Source organism: Xyrauchen texanus, chromosome 43, assembly GCF_025860055.1.
Source record: "Xyrauchen texanus isolate HMW12.3.18 chromosome 43, RBS_HiC_50CHRs, whole genome shotgun sequence".
Classification (NCBI taxonomy): Eukaryota; Metazoa; Chordata; class Actinopteri; order Cypriniformes; family Catostomidae; genus Xyrauchen; species Xyrauchen texanus.
In genome coordinates this window covers 26,750,252-26,776,058 of record NC_068318.1, presented here as the reverse complement: position 1 = coordinate 26,776,058, position 25,807 = coordinate 26,750,252, and the positions used below count along the sequence as shown (strand labels likewise).

Here is a 25,807-nt window from a genome sequence, read left to right as displayed (position 1 = left end):
CCTTTCAAAGCTGTTCGTTCCTGGCAAAGTTTAAACTTTTGTTGACATGTGAGGGGTGGCAACGCACTTCTCTTCTTCACTCCTGTCCAGAACGTATTCAGGACGGATTAGTATTTGCACCTCAAATGTGATGTGGTCACATGCATTTTTGACTACCTCCATATGTGGTTTTTGTAATCAGATCACAAAAAGTTTTGCACCCCGTTTACACCTGTATTTAATGCTGACAACTAATGATCGGATCACATTTTAATACCAGGAGTAAACAGGTTCATTTTCTTCCACACAGATTATTTAACAAAAACACTCTCTTTATATCTTCATATTCAATTGCTGGATTTCAATTTCTCCTTCATTGTAGGCATTTGCCCAACATTAAAATATGAATCCGTCTTCTTAATAAATTGAATAAACTGAAAAAGCACAATACAATAGTGATATATTATACTTTAGAATTATATCATGTATTATAAGATAATACATGATATAATTCTAAAGTATAATATATCACTATTGTCATTTTAATACAACCCTCAAAGTTTGTAACTCCAAACCTCCATTATTGAACTAAATAAGTTGCTTTCTCTTCCTCTATGTTATTGTGTGTCATTATTATCCAGAATTATCATCATATTCTTGGTTACTTGGTCAGAAAAAGTGCATGAAGACAGCCAAAGCGGTTATTGAGCGGTCGGTGGGATTCATAGCAGGTCAGGACAGACAAAAACCTCACAGACTGGTTTTGAAGGAGCCCTGATAAATAGGCCAGTACTTTTACAGCCAAGAGCTTATAAATGATTAGAAGCAAATGTTTCCTGTCTAGTCTGAAGAGAAGGGCCAGAGTTACTCGTTACACTTATTTAGGTCACCAGTGACTCATACGCCCACAGATCAGTGCCGTTTATTATCTGTACACTTTAGGCAAAAAGAAAAACTCCAAAAGGAAATGGAATTGTATGATTTTTTTTTTTGCTCTGATGATGAACTCATCCTGCTCTTTCACATTGCCTTTTTTGATCAAACCTGTAGGTTTATAAATGTTGTTGTTAGGCAATTACCTACAGAGAAGGATCCAAGAGGGGAAAAACAACATGTGAATTTGAAGATGTAATGAAAGTGTTTTTGCTAAATATTCTCAGGTACCGCGCTGCACATTTGTATATGCTTTGCTCCACAGCGAGCATTATTGACTGTAAGGTCTCCCACAAACCACGCTCCATCATGGTACCTCACCTAACAGCTGCCCGTCATGAATATTTATGTTGTGGCGTGTCAGAAAAGCGCCCCTAGTGCCGGTTTGAGGTCCCTGTAGGCCCACATGGCCAAAAGGTTCTAGCACCTCTCCGCTCTCAGTCATCACTTATTTATCCAGCACATGCTGTTCCAGCTTGTGGCCTACAGCTCAGGTTAGACGCACTCACACTCAATGTGAATTATTCTGATAAATACAGCTAAAGGGTAGTTCAAGTTAGCCACAGGAAGCACACCCTGAATCTTGAGCTAAATCAATCGTGACAGCAGCAGCTGGCTCTTTGTGGCAATTTCATTGACTTCCAAGTAGGAGAGCAGAATTCGTCTAAAACGTGTGTGGACATACAAATAGATGGCTGATTTCACTTTCTGTAATCATGGTTAAATAATTAAATGTAAGAAAAGTGGATTTTGTTGGCTGTCACAGATGTGGAAACATCTGAGCTGACCATTCAAAGGTGTTTGTGGAATCCAGTGTAGAAAGAGTCTTACAGTAATCTGTTGTTTTGCATGACAAAACGAGTCCAGTAGAGCAAAAAAACAGACGCCGTTTTTTGGTTTAGGCATTCATTTGTGAATTTGAGCTCCACTGTGCTGAGGTGCATCTCTTTTGGGCAGTAAAATGGAATTTATGGATGTGAAGAAAGGAGCTGTCAGAACTTGTGGATCTTTAAATATTATATATTTTCTGGTTTATTAGTCACAGTTAATATCTTTCAACAGTAAACGTTCTTATCTTTGCACTGAATTAGTTAATGCCTTTCTTTTTCACGCTTTCAGAAAAAATGTTTGACAGTGAGACTTATGAATGCTATAAATAAAAATAAACAACACGCTGTTTACCAGTAGGGGAGGAGCTGGTTGTGTTCAATTTTCACAATGTTTGATAGCTTACAATAAGCATCCACAATGCCCGGCTTAATGCTCAGAAGCGTTCCCCATACACACAGCGAGCAGAAAATCTGTCACTTATGAATTTCACAATTGTGTCTCAAAGACAAACAAATAAAAAAAAAAGACGAAAAAACTAAACAAAAACAACAATTGTGCCAAGTCTTGTGTGTCTGTGTAGTGAAGTACGACATGTGCTCAGAATGCATGCGTACACAACGACTGTTTGGATAAAGAAAATAGGACAGCACATAGCGGATTTTCACGAGTGAATAATTTATCTACACAGACAGGAAAACACAAGAACTGCTCAAAACAGAATGCAGGTCGAAGAATTTGGAAGGGAATGTAAGCTTGAGTGTGTTTGGCTCTAATTATGTTTGAGCAGAAGTGCAGTCGGTGGAAGAATTGGAAAGCCCACACTCACGTTGAATGTCGATGGTGACTGTGGCCTCCTTGCCGTTTGGCGCCGCTTTGTTGGAGGCACGGCAGGTGATCTGTTGTCCGCTTTCGATGTTGGAGGCAGAAATGTGGAGCAGGCTCACTGTGCTTTCTCTTCTGCCATCTCGCAGCAGGGTCTAAGAAAAAAAAAAGACCACCATAGTCTTTAAAGTGTCAGGAAGGCAGTATTACACAGATGGATATTAACAAAGGGTTCAACGATAATGATGGCCCACCTGCCCAGGGCTGCCCAGAGGTTTTTGGGCCAGTTAACGAAACTGTCACGTGCCCTATCAGGCCAGTACTGCTTTGTAACTAAATTAAAATTTTGTTGATCTTGTAAATGTATTTTATTGCCTTGCAATAAATTCTTTAATATTTGGATTGGATTCTGTGAAGTACCAAACGTTGTTGATGTATTGAATTTCGAATTCTGCTGATTTAAACATGTCAATTAGTTTACATTCCCAAGCTTGCTAACATAGACGAGATTTTGCAAAAATTGCATTATTGTCATTTTTGCTGAAATAACAGTAATAGCTTTGTGTGATGAATAGCCAAGAGTCGTTACTCACCAAAAACCTTGCCCACAGCCATAGCTCTCAAATGAGGAAAATAGAGAGAAAGGTGACTAACTTCAGTCCATTTCAGTACATTTCTCACACAAAGCTATCATTTGGCATTAGAAGACTTGGAATTCAGTGTACTTACTGCATATACAAAAGTCATATGGACTACTTTTATGGCGTCTGGTCAAAGACTGACTATCAACTTGCAATCAGGTCTTCTCTGTTGGAGGTCTCTTGAGCAATCTGATATGAAAAAAGTGTCTACCCAAAGTGTGTGTTCAAATCAGGAACATGTAGCTATAATGTAGCATTCAAGAAAGGTTCACTTTGGGTCTGAATATTAAAATCTGAATGGAGAGTATTACAAAGGAACAAAAATTCCACTGCCATAACAGTGTAGAGGATACTTCATTTATCAGCCACAAAGCATCTTATTCATGGTGATATTACCTGCACATGGTGATATTACCTGTGTGATTTTGAGACATTGCTTATTCAGAAAAAGATTATTAAAAAATTGGTACAGATATTTGAAGGATATTGACTTCATCTAAAACACCCTTCTGCCTTGCAGCTATAACATATTCTCTAGCAAAATTAATCAAATAACGCAATAAAAGGGTGTTCAGAGTGGAGCTCAAGTCCTGGAGAAAAATTCAAATCTCTCATGCTTTTATCATCTGACATTTTTCTAACAGCCGATTGTGTTATGATGAGAAAAGGTTCTCTAGTCATTATACATTTAGTATTTTCAGATATAAATCAAAGTATAGGCACAAAATCAAGTTTTCAGAACCAATGTACAGTTTATTTTACAATATCCTGTTTGTATTTAAACTTTGATATGCAATTAGTATGTACTGGCATAACTTTCAAGACATAAAGAACTTTGTCTCGTGGAGGTACTTGGTCATTTCAGAATAATTTTAAAGTCTCCCAAGTGTAGAACAGATTTGAAAGCAGTTTGTGTCAAGGAGGGCGTGGCCAGGCCATGAGAACGTGTGCCTGGTGCTGAATCATCCTAATCAGCCAGGAGGAGGATAAGGATGAGCCGGAGACGCCAGTTTGGGATAGATAGAGAGACGCACGTGTCTGTGTGCGTGCATCTATGTTTCATTGTACTGTTTAAATTTTAGTTTGAACTGAGTCTGCCACAGTGGTGCCGAAACCCGAGATAGGAGGAAGATACACCGTCAGAAAAGACCTCATTGCTGGGGGAGTGTTGTGACGCCGGGAAGGTATGATACGGTGGTACTGGAGCAGTTTGCCCAAAGGTGGAGGAGCCTGCTGCCATCTGCCAGGAGACGAAAGGAGCCGCTGCTGTCCGCCAGGGGGTGGGGGAGCTCGCTGCCATCCGCCAGTAAGCAGACGAGCCGTTGCCGGTCGCTAGAGGGTGGAGGAGCCACTACCGTCTGCCAGGGGGAGCTCGCTGAGGTGGAGGAGCTGCTGACATCTGCCGAGAGGTGGAGGAGCTCGCTACCATCCGCCATGAGGTGAGATCCAGTGCCATCGCCAGGCATCGCTGAGGACAGCTGGCCGGGGACTGAATGGTGCCATGGCTGGGGACTGCAGTGTTTTTTTCTCTCTCTCTCTCTCTCTCTCTCTCTCCTCTGTCTCTCTCTGTCTCTCCCCCTCGGACGGCCAGAAGGGCAACACCTCCCCTCCTGGACGGCCTAAATCGGGTGGTGAAGGAGTAGAACCAGGAGGAGGGTGTGGCTGGGCAGTGCGGATGCACGCCCGGTGCTGAATCATCCTAATCTGCCAGGAGTGTGATAAGGATGAGCTGGAGCCACCAGTTTGGAAGAGAGAGAGAGAGAGAGAGAGAGAGAGACGCACTTGTCTGTGTGTGTGCATCTATGTTTCGTTGCGCTGTTTAAATTTGAGTTTGAAATTAAAGTTCTGTTGATTGTTCTCTCTGGTTCCCACTTCCTCCTTGGTAGTGAAGGCAGAGTCTACCATACAGTGCTTCTGTTGGAAAACAGCTAACCTGTCTAGCCTGCTTGTGTCTGAATTAGGCCTGGTTAATTAATGAAGGGAATCTCTCCGGTGGGTGCTGAGGGTTTCGGCTTACTCAAAATGAGCAGATTACACTCTCCAATCACGGTACGAGCGGTACTTTAAACACATTTCCTGCCCTCTCAATTTCCTCCCCTTAGCTGACAAACTGAGCAAATTGCTGAGGAACACATTCATAATGGAGTGCTGGAATGTCTTTCCATTATGACATATTTAAAGCACTGCATTACAGCTCTTTGCCCCAAGGATTAAATAAAAAATGAGTCCTTACTTGTCATTAATTTGACAGTTGGCGTTTCGTGGACATGCAGTCAGGCGGAGTGCAGGATTTCATGAGAGTTTTACAGTAACATGTGAAATATGGGAATGCGTGGCTGAAGATATTGAAAATATCAACTGTAGCCACAAAAGTGCTTTATACACAGCATGTTTTGGTTTCAAAAAGGTATTTGAATATTTTGATCTAATCAAAATGTTTGGCTATCACAAGCATGTTCCAACCTTCAAATGAAAACTTTCAAGCAACAATTATTGGGTACAACTTGTTTAAATGTTACATAAAAAAAAAAAAAAAAGAAAGAAAAACATATTATACAGAATTTGTGGGAATCACTGGCTTATTTTAATTGTATAGTTCACTGAAGCATTTCTGGACATCACAGGCACGTTTGAATGGAATCTAAAAGTTTATGACAGCATTTTTGGGCATCAATGACGTGTAAATTAGAAAACATTTGCTGGCATTTTTGGGAATCATAGGTGTATTCAAATATTTGAATCTAATCAAAATGTTTAGGTGGCAAGGTGAGTTTGAATAATCAAATTAAATAATAAACAATTCAGACCCCATTTTTGGACATTATAACCATATTCAAACATTTATTGAAAATCTCAAGACTATTTCTGAGCATCACAGATGCATTTAAATGTTCCAACTGAAAAATGTTCCAACTGAAAATGTGCATTTGTGGACATTGCATGTGTTTTCGAATATTCAAATCGAAACATTCGAGACATTGTTTTTTGAGCATCACAGGAGTGTTTGAATGTTTGAATTGAATTGAAAACATTCAAGACAGCATTTTTTTGAGAAAGCATAATTGGATATCATAGGCCAATTTGAACATTTGAATCAAAAAGTTAAAGACAGAGTTTTTGAGAATCACAGCACGTTTGAATGTTCGAACTGAATCAAAATATTCAAGACAACACTTATGGACATATAGGAGTGTTAGAACATTCGAAATTAAGACATTTGAGAAAGCATTTTTGGGTATCATAGGCCCAATTTTAACATTTGAATCGAAACATTCAAGACATGATTTTTGATCATTACAAGAGCGTTTAAATGCTCGAATTGAATCGAAACATACGCAACAGCATTTTTGGACATCGCAGGTGTGTTCAAACATTCGAATCGAAACGTTTGAAAAAGCATTTTTGGGCATCACAGGCCTATTTGTATCTAAACATTTAAGACATTTTTTTTTTTTTTGCCAATATAGGTACATGTGAACATTTCAATCGAAACACTTAAGACAGTTTTTGAGCACCACAAGAGCATGTGAATGTTCGAACTGAATCAAAACATTTGCGACTGCAGTTTTGGGCATTTTCATCTTCTAATTGATTGAAAAAACCCAAGACAGCATTTTGGACATCACCAGCGTGATTGAAATAGAAAATGTTCAAATGTTCGGATACACCAATGATGTCCAAAGATGATGCTCACTAGGTTTTGGGACACTCTTCTTTACACTCTGTTACTCCTTGTAGTATTGTGTTCTGCTTGTGTACAAGCTATCAAACTTTGTCAGCTGACAAGCTTTCTTGAGGAATTGGATGTCCTGCTGTCCTCCTTGCCAGAGGATGGCTGGCCACTTGTGGTTCTTGGTGATTTCAACATACACCAGGACAAACCCCAGGCCATTGAACTGAATACTCTTCTGGCCTCATTTGACTTGGAATGACTCATTTGTGTGTAGTCTACACACAACAGCAACTCACAGGTCGGGCAACCAGCTGGACCTCATTTTTACACGTAACTGTACCACCTCTAATATTCTTGTTACACCTTTACATGTTTCTGATCACTACTTTGATCAATTCAACATGATTCTCCCATCCATTGTAAAACCGACCCCACCTTTGGTTTCCTTTCGCCGTAACCTCCGTTCCCTCTCACCCTCTCGCCTTTCCACTGATGTCTCTGCCTCTCTTCCCACAATAAATGTATTTTCCATGCTTGATGTGAACACTGCCACAGACACACTTAGCTCTACTTTAACAACCTGTCTAGACAACATCTGTCCTCTCTCCTCTAGACCAGCACGGACTACACCACCAAGCCCCTGGCTGTCTGACGTCCTTCGTGAACATCGGACTGATCTCAGGGCAGCTGAGAGGAGATGGCGGAAATCTAAAGATCCAGCTGATCTAGGTAAATATCAGCTTCTGCTCGCAACTTTTTCAAATAACGTTGAAACTGCAAAAACTTCATATTACCAGACCAAGATCAACAGCACCACAGACACTCGTAGCTTGTTTAGAACATTTAACACACTTCTCTGCCCTCCCCTCCACCACCTGACACATCACTGACAGCAGATATATTCGCCACATTTTTTACTGATAAGGTTACAGCCATCAGCAATACATTCACAGCACCACACCCTGTCAAACACCTGGCTCCTGTATGCAACCCTTCTTTCCCTCTGTTCTCTCCTTTAACTGACACTGAGGTCTCTAAACTCCTCCTCTCCAACCACCCCACAACCTGTTCCCTTGACCCCATTTCATCACACCTTCTCCAGGCCATCTCTCCGTCCATCCTACCGGCACTTACACACATAATTAACACATCCCTTCTTGCAGGCACTTTTCCCACTACATTTAAGCAGGCTCGAGTAACCCCACTGCTGAAAAAACCTGCACTTAACCCCACACAGATAGAACACTACAGACCAGTCTCTCTCATCCCATTCATGGCAAAAACACTTGAAAGGGCAGTTTTCAATCAGATCTCCGCCTATCTCTCACAGAACAAGCTGCTGGATGACAATCAGTCGGGCTTCAAAAGTGGACACTCCACTGAGACTGCCCTGCTGTCTGTCATCGAGTCGCTGAGACAGGCGAGAGCTGAATCGAGATCATCCGTTCTGATTTTGCTGGACCTTTCTGCTGCCTTTGACACAGTCAACCATCAGATCCTACTCTCCACCCTCTCTAAACTGGGTATCACTGGAACTGTGCTTGACTGGTTCAACTCTTATCTCTCAGAAAGGTCCTTTGAGGTAGCATGGAGAGGGGAAGTATCCAAGCCACACAAGTTACTTACTGGGGTACCTCAGGGATCAGTGCTTGGGCCAGATCTCTTCTCCATATACACAACATCACTGGGACCCATCATCCAGTCACATGGTTTCTCTTACCACTGCTACGCTGATGACACGCAACTCTACTTGTCTTTCCAGCCAACGACACCACAGTGACCGTTCGAATCACTGCCTGTCTGGCAGACATCTCGGCCTGGATGAAGGAACACCACCTTCAACTCAACCCTGCCAAGACCGAACTCCTTGTCTTTCCAGCCAACCCGGCTGTTGAACACAACATCACCGTGCAGCTGGGTCCAACTACAGTTTCGCCTTCCAAAACGGTCAGAAATCTAGGGGTAACCATTGATGGTGAGCTAAATTTCACAGACCACATTTCAAAAACTGCAAGATCTTGTAGATTTACACTCTACAATATCAGGAAGATAAGACCCTTCCTCTCTGTACATGCCACACAACTGCTCGTTCAGTCCCTTGTCATAACTAGACTGGACTACTGTAACGCTCTCATTGCAGGCCTCCCTGCATGTGCTATTAGACCTCTCCAAATGATCCAGAATGCAGCAGCACGTCTGGTCTTTAATGATCCTAAGAGAGCACATGTTACACCACTCTTTGTCTCTCTCCACTGGCTGCCGGTTCATGCACGTTTTAAATTCAAGGCCCTGATGCTGGCATATAAAACAGTCACTGGGTCTGCTCCAGCATACCTAAAAACATTTATGCAGAGCTACGTTCCCACCAGAAGCCTGCGGTCGGCTAAGGAACGTCGCCTTGTCGTACCAAAACAAAGAGGCACCAAAACACTTTCCCGGACTTTCAGTTTCATCATACCACGGTGGTGGAATGACCTTCCCAACTCAATGAGGGAAGCTAACTCACTCTCTATCTTCAAAAAACGGCTAAAAACACATCTTTTCCAAAAGCACTTAACCGGTCACGAAAAAAAAAAAAAAAAAAAAAAAGAAAAACATATTTACATTTCTTGTTGCACTTAAATCTGTTTTGTATACTATTATTATGCTAGTGAAACTTTGTAATATGGCACTATTTGTACCGCTGTCTCCCTAAGATGATTCGCTGATGTTCTTCCTCTTTTGTAAGTCGCTTTGGATAAAAGCGTCTGCCAAATGAATAAATGTAAATGTAAATGTACAATGGCTGACAGTAGCAGGGGATGTCCGTACCTTTGTGTATGCCGCACCGTTCAGCACCTCTCCGTTACGGATCCAGATGATGGAGGCGGCTGGTTTGGCATTGTCAGCATGACAGGTAAGGTTTAGCGAGTCCCCGGCATGCAAGCTCACCACAGGAGCTCCACTTATCACGGGGTCATCAGGAGGAACTGTAAAAATCAGACAGAAGTTTATTTTTTCGACAAACAATGGGAAACACTGTAGTAAAAAAGAGAGAGCACTGGAAGGATGAGTCAAAAAACCTGAATAGCACTGATTGCACTCCTCTCTTTAAACAGTTCTGATCAGCCTGGTTCTCATTCAGACGCAGCTAAATTATTGATTGGACACTCAGATCATTAGGGAGAATATCTGGGGCAAGTCTAAATCAAAGGCAACAAGCAGCTGGTACATCCTGAGTGCTCCAGAGACGGCACTACAGAGAAAGAGAGGGCAGTAAGACGTGAGAAGAGAAAGGACTATTTGAAAATGCCAGAATGGACCAGTTGGGAGCCGATTGTTGTTGGGGAAGGTCCCAGAGATGCTGACTTCATTACAAGGAAAGTTGGGACCCCATTACTAATTTCTTACTGATTAGACTTTGGCAAGCATTTACTCTAGCTGAGATTTTTGGCCAATCAGATTCTATGAATAAGTTTGGGCAACTGGGGGCTTTAAGACAGCATGGTAACAGAAAAGTTAAAGGGATAGTTCACCCACAAATAAAAATGTGGTCATCATTTACTCACTCTCGTTTTGTTCCAGACAGCAGTAAAAATTTATTATGTGGAACACAAAAGAAGATGTCAGGCAGTCAAAGATTGACAGTCTTTTTTTTAACATTTATTTTTGTGTTCCACAGAAGAAAGAAATTCATACAGGTTTGGAACCATATGATTGTGAATATTCATTTGTGGATGAACTATCCCTTTAAGGACTGAAAATTCCACAGCTGGCTCTGCAGTATAAAGGAGCTTCCTCACATGTTGCTTCATGAAAAGGAAGTCTCAGAACAGCTATTTCGAGGATATCTTTGCTGGACATCTCTCTGTGTAGCACATCAGACCGTTGAGATTTAGCCTTGTGCTCGGTGACGGTCTCTGAGCAGGGACCTGCGTGATTTGTTAGCTGGTATTTCCTCTCTGGAACCAATCAAGTCTCCCATGGCTTGAAAAATCATACGGCTCTCAGAGCGAATGAATAGTTTTTCCCTTATGACTCTGTGTATAAAGGCCACATCTAGTTGTCAGCACAGTTTGGAAAGAGAGAAAAATATATATATACATATATATATATATACAGAGAGAGAGAGAGAGAGAGAGAGAGAGAGAGAGAAATAAAGAAAAGTATGAAGAAAAATGAAAAATATAAAACTGACCTGTTTTGATGGAAGGATAAATCTGTTTAACTGTGCAAGGAAACATGAGCAGCTAAAATTTTCTAAATAAGTATAAATAATGTTAAAAAAAATTATTTAAGATAATTTTAACAATACTTGTCTGTTAAAAGTTTCCACTACATTGTTACTGCGTTGTGTGTGATTAACATGGCGTTACTATTCACATGTTAAAGGGATAGTTCACCCAAAAATGAAAATTCTCTCATTTACTCACTCTTATGCCATTCCAGATGTTTATGACTTTCTTTGTTCTGCAGAACACAAATTAAGATATTTAGAAGAATATTTCAGCTTTGTAGTCCCTTATAATGCAAGTGAATGGGTGGCAAAATGTTTACACTCCAAAAACACGTGAAGGCAGCATAAAAGTAGTCCATATGACTCCAGTGTTTTAATCCATATCTTTAGAAGTGATATGATAGGTGTGGGTGAGAAACAGATCAATAATTAAGTCCTATTTGACTCCCTGCCCAGTAGGTGCTGATATGCATGAAGAATGTGAATCACCAAAAAAACCAAGAAGAATATGAAATTGGAGATTGACTGGGCAGGGAGGAGAATTTATAGTAAAAAAGGAATTAATTATTTATCTGTTTCTTACCCACACCTATCATATCGCTCCTGAAGACATTGATATAACCACTGGCGTCTTATGGATTACTTTTATGCTGATTTATGTGATTTTTGGAGCTTCAACATTTTGGCACCCATTCACTTGAACTGTATGGACCTAAATATATATATATATTTTGAGTTCAGCAGATGAGTTTAAGTTGTGTGTTTTTAGCATGTTGATATTTGGTTGTTAAGGTATTCTGGGTGGTTGATTATTGGCCCAAGTCAAAAGCCTTAGTCTTAAATAAGCCACACTGTCAGTGACACTGAAATGGCATTTACCTCCACTGAGACTTTTGAGAATGCTCTTTAGTACCACATACTAGAAAACTTTAGGAAATAGAAAATTTAGTTTTAGACCAAAAATGTATTTGTGTGGACATGGCTTTAAAGCCAACCCCAAATCTCTTTGATATTTTGGTCCCTAACATGTCTTAGGTCCCCTTTGTTTTATTGTTAGATATGCGAAAATCTAAATCTGATTGCTTAGAGAAGTAATAGCACGCCTCTCATTGACGAGTAGAATGATTTGAGGAATCATTCACATCTGTAGCACAAAAAGTGTAAGACAAGATACACGCCAAAGTTTAATACTTATGGTTAGGGGTGTGTTGAATAGTAATAGTGATGCTTGCCTTAGCAAACACCACTAATGTAAAAGGGCCAGAGAACTGGAGTGAGATCTCTTTTGCTGCATTTAAATTAGTGTTGGATAAATTCAAAGTACTTCCATCCACTCAGAATCCACTCTCATTTCCAGAAGCAATTAAAGTCATATTCCTTTTGCCATCTGGACATCAAAGCAATTCTTAACGGCTTGTTTTTAATGTCTAAGTGCTTTGCGTGTTTAGAGCAAAAACTCATTCATTTTTTTCAAGTGATACAAACAGAGCTTACAATTGCATGCTGGGATTGTTTTCCAGGACTGACAGACCAGAGGCTAAGTGTATGCAAATGAGCAAAACATTTAAGTCAATCAGTCTGTCTGCTCAAGTTGCAGTTATTGATGGGGTTGAATTAGAGAAACAGACAGAAAGAGAGAGTGAGAGAGACAGTTTCCTAAGCAGGCATTGCAGCCAAACATTCACATCCTCGAATTCTGGAAGCTGCATGCCAATATATTATGTGTGAATTCACACACTGGCATTTTCAAGCAGCTTTGGACGGCATCCTGTGACCCTCCTTATGGCGCCAATCCCAGATGGTTCATGTTCTGCTTTGAGTGCCAGAGACTGGCATAACCATGTTAAACCTTCTCCTGAACGACATGTTTGCAAATATGCCCTGGTGCAACAGTTCCAAACTCAAGTCTTAACATGGCCAATCATCTTCATGTCCTGAGCTGGTCAACGCGATGAATTAATCATCTCAGCGTAATTGCTGTTCTGAGTGGGTGAAACTCTCACATGGAGCCTAATGAACAGCCAGCATGGAATTACTTCTGTCTTGGCCCTCTTGATACAGTGGGCCCTTGAGACATCTCAAGTCATTCGGCATGTGGAGGGAGAAAAATGGAGCAATTTTATTTTGGAACCAAGAGAGAAGGGGCATTCTGGGAGATGTGACCTATTTCGAAATGTACCTGTACTTGGTCTCACATCTGGAGATGTGTCTCTCTCTTTTGCACTTATTCTCTCTCTCTGTCTTCCTCTCACAGGAATTGGTAGCATGGTGGATTAATCACTTTCTTCCTGAGTTCAGTTGTTGTACCACACAGCAGCACACAACCTTTAGCAATTATCCTTTCTCTTTTGCTTTTTGTTTCAGGAGTATTTATTAAAAATACTCACAGAGGCTCTTGATAAATACCCTTTTAAACAGGAACAGATGTGATCTTTCCTCCCAGAAACAAACATTAAACTGAAAGGAAGCATTTGAACTGAAATATATCTTGACGCCTGCTAAATCAACACTGAATATGTTCCAAAAATGATGCCGCACTGTTTCACTTTAACATAACAGTTCAGAAGTTCCTGCTAAAGGCTGTTTTGTTAAGAAAAGGGGGCGCTTATTTTTATAGAAATGTATGTCTGGGAAATCCAATTAGTCAAATAAACAAGTTAACATATGTAACATATTGCTCACTCAAGGAGAGTTTAAACTAGCCCTACACTAGCTGATTTTTACATTGATTTACAGGTGTTAGCTTCATTAACATAATCACTGGCCAGGCAGTCGGAGACAGAGCGCCCATTAGTGCCTCTCAGCGGGAGTTGTTAATTACTTGACTGTCTGGACTCCCAGCTGAGTCAGCAAGTATGTTTGTATGACATATCTCATTTGTCATATTCTCTGTCTTTTGTTTTTGTGCTGTTATTTTGAAGTTTAGTTTAGTTCCTGTTTCCTGTTTGGTTTTTGTAGTCCTTTGTAGTTTCATTTTATGATAGGTTTTCCCCTGATTAGTTCTCCTTCCCTGATTGTTTCCCCAGGTGTTCCTTATTCCCTTGTTTGTTCCTTTTTGTATATAAGCCCTTTTAGTTTCTTTGTTTCCTTGTTAGTTCTTGCATGTGTTATGCTCTGTACTAGGTTTCCTTGTTTTTTTCCCTTTGTCCTGAGTTTTCCCCTGTTTTGTTAATAAAGCTGCACATAGATCCACAACCTCTGCCTGCCTACGTCACAGAGCAAGGACAGGTTTGGGGGACCTGGGAGGAGGCCACTGGACAGGGACTGGGTCAGGGGACCTGGGAGGAGGCCACTGGACAGGGACTGGGTCAGGGGGCCTGGGAGGAGGCAACTGGACAGGGACCGGGTCAGGAGGCCACAGGACAGGGACCGGGTCAGGAGGCCTGGGAGGAGGCCACAGGTCGGGAACAGGGTCAGGAGGCCTGGGAGGAGGCCACAGGTCGGGAACAGGGTCAGGAGGCCTGGGAGGAGGCCACAGGACAGGGGCCGGGTCAGGAGGCCTGGGAGGAGGCCACAGGTCGGGAACAGGGTCAGGAGGCCTGGGAGGAGGCCACAGGACAGGGGCCGGGTCAGGAGGCCTGGGAGGAGGCCACATAACGGGAACAGGGTCAGGAGGCCTGGGAGGAGGACACAAGACAGGGACTAGGTCAGGGGGCCTGGGAGGAGGCCACAGGATTGGGGCCAGGTCAGGAGGCCTGGGAGGAGGCCACAGGACGGGAACAGAAGCCTTTCCTCTTCTCTTCCTCCTCCGGGCGGACGGAGCTGACAACGCTGGCTCTGGGACGGACGAGGCTGGCAACGCTGACTCTGGGACGGACGAGGCTTTAGGCTTGTTGGCCGTGGCAGGTGTGGGCGTTGGCTCAGGAGCAAACCTCTCCAAAATCATATCCACGTACTCAATCCAAGTGTACTCACCACTCTCTGGCAACTCCTCCCATCCATGGGCAAGGAGGCCGATCTGGTAAATGGACTTTAGGTATCGGTCCGCATAACCAGTGCATCTGGCAATGGTGCAAAACATACGTGAGTATTCGATCAAAGGGAGGTTCGCCCGGCTCAACTGGAGGAAGATTGCTGCTAGATCCATCTGAGGTTTAGTTCTTCTGTGACGTAGGCAGGCAGAGGTTGTGGATCTATGTGCAGATTTATTAACAAAACAGGGGAAGACAAAGGGAAAAAAACAAGGAAACCTAGTACAGAGCATAACACATGCAAGAACTAACAAGGAAACAAAGAAACTAAAAGGGCTTATATACAAAAAGGAACAAACAAGGGAATAAGGAACACCTGGGGAAATAATCAGGGAAGAAGAACTAATCAGGGGAAAACCAATCATAAAATGAAACTACAAAGGACTACAAAAACCAAACAGGAAACAGGAACTAAACTAAACTTCAAAATAACAGCACAAAAACAAAAGACAGAGAACATGACACATATTATGACAGACCATTTAAATAAAAAAAAGTGGTCGGAGATCGCTACTGAACTCAATGTACATGGTAAGGAACCATTTAAATATACAATAATGAATATGAGTAGCAGGTTGTAATTAATCTTTCTACTACTGCTGCAGTGATAAGGCACAGAACAAAGTCAAAGGCAGTCGTTAATTGTAACACCTTCCCTCCATTTTTAATTGGTAAATGTGACTAGACCTCATAGTCTCACTGACTATGAGGGCAAGATTAGCGAAAACTTAGCGAAAAGTGTAATACCCCCCAACCAATTTGAGTTGTTCTGAGTCTGCTAGTGTAGAGCCAGCTTTATGCTGAATTCAGTTTTCCAGAAGAACTTTTTTTTGCATATTTAAAGAAAGCTGTAGACTTAGAAGACAAAACATGTTCAACGGCATTAATTCTACAAATTTAAAAGGAAATAGTGTAGTGGTGATGTTTACTAAGCTGCATAATGGCCAAACAGCTTTGTGGTACCCAACAGTGAAGTCGGCTGTCTGTTTGTTTTGTAATAGAAATCATTGTCTTCAATTTCATCCATCAGCAAATCAAGGCTAGAGCATCTGACTGACCTTGCCCCTGTTTTTCAATTGTGAATAGTTTGCTCTGTTTGATGGAACAGCCTCAATAAATATGTTTTAAATACATTAGCGTAGTTATCACCAATATTCTGAAAGCCCATCTTCACAATTTCTCCAAGTGAAAGAAAACAAAATCTTAAGTCAATAAAGAGTTCCCAGGCAACTATTGCCATCATTGACTGGCTAACACAATGTTTTAATGACATTTTCCTTTAATATAGAAATGTTCCAAAAAGCTTCTGTTAACACATCAGGCAATCCATGAATGAATGTTGCATTTATATAGTGCTTTTCTGACACTACACTCAAAGTGCTTTACACAGTGAACAGGGGACTCTCTTCAACCACCACCAGTTTACAGCATCCACCTGAATGTTGCAACAGCAGCCATAATGCACAAGTATGCTCACCACACACCAGCTATTGGTAGAGTTATAGAGTCAATTAGTGGAAGGGGATTATTAGAAGGCCATGATTAAGAAGGGCCAATGGGGGGAATTTAGCCAGGACACTGGGGGTTACACCCCTACTCTTTACAAGAAGCTCTAGGATTTGTAATGACCAGAGAGAGTCAGGACCTCAGTTTAATGTCTCATCTGAAGGACGGTGCCTTGTTACAGTATAGCGTCACCATCACTATACTGAGGCATTAGGACCCACACACTTGCTGGCCTCCCTAATACCTCTTCCAGCAGCAACCTTATATTTCCCCTGGAGGTCTCCCATCCAGGTACTGACAAGGCTCAACCCTGCTTAGCTTCAACTGGTCTTGAGCTACAGGGTGATATTGCTGCTGGTTTAATCCATCATTGAGATAAGAGGAGAGATCTATTTCTTAATTTCAGTTGCTTTTAAAAACACCATCCATGTCATTTTACATTAATAAGTGCTAATTACAATATCATCACAAGTTGATAAATATTTGAGCTAATGCTTTTTTAACAGGGTAGATGAATAGTTCCATTACGATTTAGGTTCAATGTATTTGTTCTTTAGTCATGACATGAATACTGAGCATAAATAAATAAATGGATGTCAGCTTGATGAGCTTTAACCGCAGGGCGCCATTATTGATGCAAGCACTGAATTCACAATGGAAGATTTATCTCACTTCGTCTGCACGAGTTCCTTTAAAAGCATCTCTGGGAGGGAAGGGATGTCACAGAGAAGTCTGATGTTCAGAAAAAGGAGTAATCACAGGAGGAAGGCCAAAAAACAGAGCATGTTCAAAGATGACACGCATGAAAAGTGGCCCACACCAGACAGCCCTTTGGCCTAAACAGGCCAGTGAACAGCAGAGCTTAGCTCTAATCAGAACTCTGTCTTTTGCTCCAGACACCCTCTAGGAGATCTACAGTACAGGAAGAGCATGCCAATGCAATTTTCACTTTCCTGATACTCCTGGTGATATGGCAACTTGATCTCATTAGTATTGTATTGTTTTCCATTAGTACAGAAGGGAACACTGGGGCCATTATTAAAAAGTCACAGCAAAGACTACATGTGCTGAGTAAATTGAACTCCTTCGGTGTTCAAAGTTCTATTCTTATAACTTTTTATATTTCCTTAGTACTTTGTGTTTCTCTTTCATATGATGGTTTTCCTCACTGTCAATCAAAAACAAAAAGCCTTAAAGCCATTGTTAAACTACGCTCAAAAATTACTGGTGTACCTTTATAGTTTAACTGTATTTTTTAGCAACAGGTGATAAGAAAGGCTTATAGCATCATGGGAGATGCATTTCTCAGTTCAAGCTTTTGCTCCTTGGGAGGGGTCTACGTGGTGTAAGGTGCCTTACAAATCGATATAAATTTACCTTTGTGAATTTACAGAGCACTTGAGGCTCATAGTGGGTCTGGCCGCAAAGTCCTCCACTGAATTCGCAGGCCAGAAGGCTATGGAGGAAGAACTTCCAGGAAGCGAGAGATTAGTGGCTAACCTGGGAGGGCGCTAAGTACAAGTGGAACACTCGGTCAGCTGTTTCGTATTACTGCGTTCTACCGGCTCTGACCTGACAAAACACAGGACAAGACCGACTCAACCCTGAGATTGTAGAATCTCGCAAAGGTATTGGGTGTTGCCCAGCCTGCTGCTCTACAGATGTCTGCTAGTGAGGTGATGTTGGCCAGTGCCAACGAGGATGCCACACTTCTCATTGAGTGTGCTTGAACCCGCAAGGGGGCAGGCATGGCCTGGGTCTGGAAGGCCAACAAAATGGCATCGATGACCCAGTGAGCTAACCTCAGTTTGGAGACTGCATTCCCTTTCCGCTGTCTACCAAAGCAGACAAGAGCCAATCATAACATCTAGAGCTCTGCATATGGTCCAAATATATACGCAAAGCACGTACCGGACACAGCTACGAAAAGGCTGGGTCTGGCTCCTCTGTGGGCAGCGCTTGCAGGTTCACGACCTGATCCCTGAAAGGAGTTGTGGGAACCTTGGGCACGAAGCCCAGTCACGGTCTTAAGATGACTGCACCAGTGCAAGAAGACTCACTGGGGGAAATGCGTACTTACGCAGCATCCGGGGCCAGCTGTGTGCCAGCGCATGTGTTAGGGGCCTCTGTTAGTGAGTACCAGAGCGGGCAGTGGGAATTGTATTGGGTGGCAAAGAGATCTACCTGTGCCATGCCGAACTGGCCCCAAATCAGCGTGTCCGCTGTCGTGTTGAGGTTGCCCGGGATATGAATGGCGTGCAGCGACCTCATTCCAAAGGAGGAGATGGCGGGCGAGTTGTGACATATGACAAGAGCACATGCTGCCTTGGCCATTTATGTAAGCTACTGTTGAGGTGCTATCTGAACGGATCAAGATGTGCTTGCCCCAGAAACCTCCGCAGGGCAAGGAATACAGCCAGCAACTCTAGGCAGTTGATGTGCCAACGCAGCTGGGGCCATGTCCAGGAGCCAGCAACTGTGTGCCCGTTTCACATGGCACCCCAACCCAGTTAATAGGCGTCTGTGGTGACAACGACACGTCTGGACACCTCCTGTAAGGGAAATCCATTCCGCAGAAAACAGGGGTCTGTACAAGGGTTGAAAATCTGACGGCAGGAAGGGGTGATTAACACACGGTATGTGCCGCGTCGCCATGCTCATCTCGTGTCTCGAGTCTGAAGCAGTGCTGAAGCGGTCTCATATGCATCAACCCGAGCAGCGCAACTGCGGCCATGGATGTCATGTGCCCCAGGAGCCTCTGGAACTATTTTAGAGGAACTGCTGTGCCAGGCTCGAAGAGAGCAAGGCACTTGAGCATTGACTGTGCGTGCTCGTTAACTCCATACCAAGAAAAGAGCTCTGAACTTGCTCTTTTCCCAGTTGACCTGAAGCCCTAGAGGGCTGAGGTGCCTGAGCACCTGGTCCCTGTGGGTGCACAGTGACTCTCGAGAGTGAGCTAGAATGAGCCAGTCGTTGAGGTAGTTGAGTATGATGCCCACTTCCCATAGCGGGGTAAGGGCTGCCTCTGTGACCTACGTGAAGACACGAGGGGACAGGGACAGGCCGAAAGGGGAGGACCTTGTACTGAAACGCTTGGCCGTCAAACACGAACCGTAGGAAGGGTCGATGTCAAGGCAGAATGGAGACGTGGATGTACGTGTCCTTCAGGTCTACTGTCAAACCAATCTGATGGTGAACGCAGGTTAGAATTTGTTTCTGCGTGAGCATTTTGAATGGAAGTTTGCATCAAGCCTGATTGAGAACTCGCAAGTCCAAGATTGCCCGCAACCCACTGCCTTTTTTGGATGAATTAAGGGCTGAAGAAACCATGAGTAGCAGAGTTGTAATCTCTGTACGTAAAGTGTTGGTATCGAAGTGGAGCAAATACCTTTGAGACGAGGCGGGAGCCTGGCGAATTGAATCGCATAGCCGAGTCAGATGTTCCTGGTCAAGCAGCGTGATGAGTTGGACAGCGAAAGCAAAGCGTCCAAGCTCCATGCGAGGGGCACTAAGGCTATGAGCGGCACCCTGACCCGAGGAACCAATCGACTATCTGTGAGGGAGGGGGGTTCCAGTCCAGCCTCACACTCATGGCGGCACGGAAAAGCATAGCGGATATCAACGCGTCAGCCTCAGACTGGGTGAGCAGACTCAAAGGTGGCAGCCCAGACGAGTCATCCGAACCAGACGCCACTGTGACGCTTTCAGATGCGGCAGTGAAATCGTTATCCAGCTTGTGGGGTCCGAATGAAACAATGGACTGGATGTGAGGCGAGCCAGTCTTGTGTCAGATCTGGACGGATTGACCCCCTCGGAAGGGAGAAAGCCACAATCACAATGTTGCCATGGTATTTTCTCACAAATGAGAACATAAACCATTCATAAATGCTGCCTCCGTGTGATCACAGGCCAGACACGTGAGGCAGCATTCATGACCATCAGGAGTGGAGAGAAAACAACCACATCCAGGAACAACACAGAGGCGGATAGATATCTTTAAAAAGACACGTCCTGAAAAGGACGTTCAATGCCTGCTGTGTATTGCTCTTTTGTGATTGAAAATAATCTCTCTTAGAGGGGAAAATACTTCTCTTTTAGAGATATACACTCTTTTAGAGAAGTGCTATTGAAGCGCCCAGGGGCGTGGACTGCACAGCATGCAGAGTGGGAGAAAGCCGCTGGTAAAGCGCTGTAGCTCTAAAAGCAATGTTCTGATAGAGATAAGTGGAGCAGTAGTGAGACTCAGCTTGCTGCTGCACAACCACTCGGCTCTGAAGAAAAAATCTGACTGACAGACGCACGCCCGCTTCCCTTTATACCCGCATGTCCGGGGGCGGGACATGCAAATTCTGTCTGCCAATTTCTCATTGGCCTTTTCTCAAGTTCAGAGGTACGCGAGGCTCTCAAGAAAGACCCCTTTTGTCACTACATTCGACACAACGTCAAGTGAGTGACAGAAGGGGAGCTTCAGATTTCTAATTTTCAAGAAATATTTTCTTGAAAAACTCTCCCATTTTTAGTCACATTTGAGTCTTGGTGAGAGTTAATTTCACACCATCTGTTAACTTTGTTGTTTAGGTAAAGATGGAAGTTTTCCAATTATGTCATGTTCGTGAGGATTTTCATTCTCCCTTAATTACAGCTGCAATAGAGGATCATGATGTACCTGCCTTAATTCACATCTCTCTGAGATGCAGATGCTGCTGCATGCCTGATAACTATTCAACAAAGTGTTCAAAACTTTAAAAAAAAAAATGTATGCATTCATAGCGCTAACTGCGTTTGAAGACTGCAGGGTATAATTCTTTGCACATCTCTCTTTCATTTAAAAACAGAGACAAATACGTGATAGGGAAAAAACTGCGATTCCAGGGGAACTATGGCATGACTACTCAGGTCGAGACCTGCATCTGTGAACTCCACATTTTCAATTTCATCTCAGCATTGTTTGCTCTCTCTGTCCCCAATCTGGCTGTGATGTGCCTCTTCGCGGCCAGCACCAGCTTTGACATTAACATGAGGAGACGGGGAGCGTATTTGGACAAGGCTGAGGGAATCTTTCCTTTGCCTTTCTGTTTTAGTTTTCTGAGAATCTGGTAATGATCCCCTGACTGGTGTTTTATCCACGAAGAGGAGGAACAGAACAGCCTCTTCACTTTGAAAGACTACGAGTAATTACCGTCTCCTCTCATTAGGACTGATGTTTGTCTCCTTCTGGGACAGGTTAACATGGCTTGTTCAACACACTTAAGGCAAAGGATAACATCTTGTGCAAAGCTTTAATCCACTAGCTTTTCTTCTACAACTAGTCTGAGAAGTCCATATTTAGACCTAATTAATGTGAAGTGACTGCACAATTAGACTCCAAGAGGTGTGAGAAAACATAAATCCCTTCAATGCAATGGTGACTCGGGTTTTCAATTGGTCAAGAATACAAACTTCTGTGATGGTATTGATTGTTCAGATTGAATTATATAAGCTTTTACTAAATAAGCATATGATTCCTTTGAATTATTTACATATGTAGAGAAACCATGTTAATCTTTCTCACCAGGAGCTTGAAGTGGGACAGTTTTACATTAAAAGTGCTTTTATGTGTTGGGCAATAAAAAACATAATTCCAAAGCAATAGACATTAGTCAGAGAAGATTGCATTTTTAATTTGACAAAAACAAGGCTGTGAGAGATAGTACTGCATAATTTTGTGCTGTTTTGTACCTGGGTGTTGTTCGTTAAGCTGATGAAACATTGGGCCACATTCATAAGCCCCTAACTGAATGAATTGTTGGTAATCATTTGAAAAACCATTCACGTAAATTTTCACAGTCTATGTGAATGAAAAATTACTTCTTTTACTACATTCGACACAACGTCAAGTGAGTGACAGAAGGGGAGCTTCAGATTTTTCATTTTCAAGAAAAAAATTTCTTGAAAAACTCTCCCATTTTTAGTCACATTTGAGTCTTGGTGAGAGTTAATTTCACACCATCTGTTAACTTTGTTGTTTAGGTAAAGATGGAAGTTTTCCAATTATGTCATGTTTGTGAGGATTTTCATTCTCCCTTCATTACAGCTGCAACATAGGACCATGATGTACCTGTCTGAATTCACATCTCTCTGAGATGCAGATGCTGCTGCATGCCTGCTAACTATTCAACAAAGTGTTCAAAACTTCAATACATTTTTATGCATTCATAGCGCTAACTGCGTTTGAAGACTGCCTGGTATAATTCTTTGCACATCTCTCTTTCATTTAAAAACAGAGACAAATACGTGATAGGGAAAAAACTGAGATTCCAGGGGAACTATGGCATTTGGCTACTACTCAGGTCGAGACCTGCGTCTGTGAACACCACATTTTCATATAAGCTTTTACTAAATATGCATATGATTCCTTTGAATTATTTACATATGTAGAGAAACCATGTTAATCTTTCTCACCAGGAGCTTGAAGTGGGACAGTTTTACATTAAAAGTGCTTTTATGTGTTGGGCAATTAAAAACATAATTCCAAAGCAATAGACATTAGTCAGAGAAGATTGCATTTTTAATTTGACAAAAACAAGGCTGTGAGAGATAGTACTGCATAATTTTGTGCTGTTTTGTACCTGGGTGTTGTTCGTAAAGCTGATGAAATATTGGGCTACATTCATAAACCACTAACTGAATAAATTGTTGGTAATCATTTGAAAAACCATTCACGTAAATTTTCACAGTCGATGTGAATGAAAAATTACTTTAGGGACCATTTACACAGAAATTCGTCACACTGAATGTGCCAATTTACGTAAGAATGATTAATTGAACAATTCACAGAAAAACGTGTCACATTGAATGTGTTGATTTACGTAAGAATGATTTAAAGAAATATTTACACATACATTTAAAACACTGATTGTGTCAATGTACATATAAATGATTTGCGAACAATTTACACAGAAATGCGTTGCTTTGAATGTGACAATTTATGTAAGAATGATTTTATGATCAATTTACACAGAAAGTTGTCACATTGAATGTGTCAATTTAATGTTAGAAAGATTTACAAACTATTTACAAAGAAAGTTGTCACATTGAATGTGTCCACTCGCGTAAAAAGGATTTTACGATTAATATACACAGAAAGACGACACACTCAATGTGTCAATTTACGTAAGAAAGATTTTACGAACTATTTAAACTGAAATTTGTTGTATTGAATTTGTCAATTTACATTTGATTAAAGAATGGAGTTACAAATTATTTACAAAGAAATTTTAAATAGGAAGGTCAGTTGGTCGTAAGGAAGCAAGCAAGAAAAGAAGAAAAAAAAATCACTAATTACGTCAGAAAGCAGCAAAATCTTATAAGCCTCTTTAGCTCAGAGGAGAAGACAATGAGCAGAAGAAATGCTATGAGCTTACAGAAACCCTACACTGGCTCTTTTTAAACAATAGTGACCTCTGGAAGAGTCTGGGGTTCCTCCCCACTGTTCACTGACTGAGTTCCTACAACACTGTTCTCTCTCTCCGGCTTCTCAGCTTGGCTTTAGGGGAATTCCTTAGATCTAATTAGCCTCAGGGGTCCTTCTTCAGCAATGTGTACCTACCCCACCTCATGTCTTATTCAGCAGCCTGGCCACCACAATGCAAACTGGGTTACCCCACAGCTCTCATACGAGGGTTCAAAGTTCAAATGTCACTCCGAAAGGTCAGTCACCTCCCACTGCTGTCACCTCAGTGGGGTTGAGCTTGTGTAGCTGCGGATGTACACGTCTGAAACTGAGCAGGATTGTTAGAGAGCTTTATTGTGAGGCTGTGCCGCTTGAAAGAGAATACGGAAAGCTTGAACTTGCTCTGAATTTGTATGAGCTTTGCCAGTGCTCTGTGGGGGACTGGAGAAAGTATTTAGTAGACACTGCTGTAACTACGACCACGACTCAGGATCCAGGCATTTTAATGCATCACAGCGGCACCATGGACTCAAGCCCAAACAGCGAGCTTCAAAGTCGAAGTTAGGAAAAAGCGTCTCCAACCATTTTTTCTCCGTAAGTGACAGAGACAGGTCTGAAACTTCACAGGCAAGGCATCCAATCAGGTTATAAAGATAAGTCTGAATCTTGGCTGTCAGGAGAGATACAGAGATAGATAGAGAGAGACGGAAAGCAAAGAAAGTAAGAAATAAGAAATAACTTATAAACGAACAAACTAATTAACAAACGAACACAAACGAATGAATAAACAAACTAAAACTAACTAATGTAAGAAAGAAAGAAAGAAAGAAAGAAGGAATGAAAGAAAGAAAACAAAATGTTGCATCTGAATGTGGTCACGTGCCAATGTCCTGTGGGAGGGAAGTGACAGGTGATTGACGGTGACAGAGTCCCTACATGAGGTTCATTACCTCTCTCAGGAGCTGCTTGTGGTTTTGTATGCAACTTTTCAGAAGTAAGCCAGTTTGTGTGGGATTACATGTCAGGCTAATGGCTCTGCTCTGGGGAGCAAGATGATTTGTCTCTGCTGCCACCAGACCAGCAAAGAATAAAAACAAATGAGCAGCCTCTAATCTCTAATTAATCATTTTAATGGACCTCGAATCGCCGGCATCTTCGGTTGGCTTTAAGTGTCTAGATTACTGGTTTAAAATGCTGTTACTCTGAGGACAGTATAATGAACTTATTCCTCTGGAATATATCATACTTTTAACAAAGGAAGGAGAGAAATCAATAATGATAATCAGGCTGAGTCGGGCTGGCCAGGAGCAAAGCTGACGCAATGTGTTTGTGTCAGGGCCTTTATCGATCGCAAATATATCTATTGTGTCTTATTAAAGCTAATTAGCCCTGATTTCAGAATATCACACATTTATCTAACTCAGACATTGACTTGGTTCTTGTCTACATTCACTGTATTGCAGAGGCAATGTTTTTTTTCTCACTTTCTCTTTCTCTAGCTAATACTTTCTTCTAATCTGTAAGTGCTTGAATGCTATTCTAGTTAAAGTATTTATCGATTTGTCCGACTGTCAGTCGGTTCATCCATCTATCTTTCCACACTCTTTCAAATATGGTCTCCATTCAGAACTAAAAATGTTTTAGAAGGTTGTTGCCATAGAACAACCTTTTAAAGTTCCACAGATAACCTTTTATGCTCTAGTTCTTTAGAAATCATCTAAGTACTACTTTTATTTTAAACTCAGAAACCATCCTTATCTGTAAGCATCCATCCATCCATCCATCCATCCATCCATCCATCCA

General features: G+C 42.0%; 1 protein-coding gene across 1 annotated transcript in view; it reads right to left on the bottom strand.

The window, feature by feature from the left end:
* Positions 1-25,807, bottom strand: part of LOC127635675 (kin of IRRE-like protein 3) — a 190,392-nt gene that overhangs the window by 42,982 nt on the left and 121,603 nt on the right. Inside the window, exons 4-5 of the mRNA XM_052115863.1 lie at positions 9,691-9,848; positions 2,570-2,720 (exon numbers count right to left, since the gene is read on the bottom strand). Coding sequence (XP_051971823.1) covers positions 2,570-2,720; positions 9,691-9,848 — 309 coding nt within the window. The remainder of the gene's footprint in view (positions 1-2,569; positions 2,721-9,690; positions 9,849-25,807) is intronic.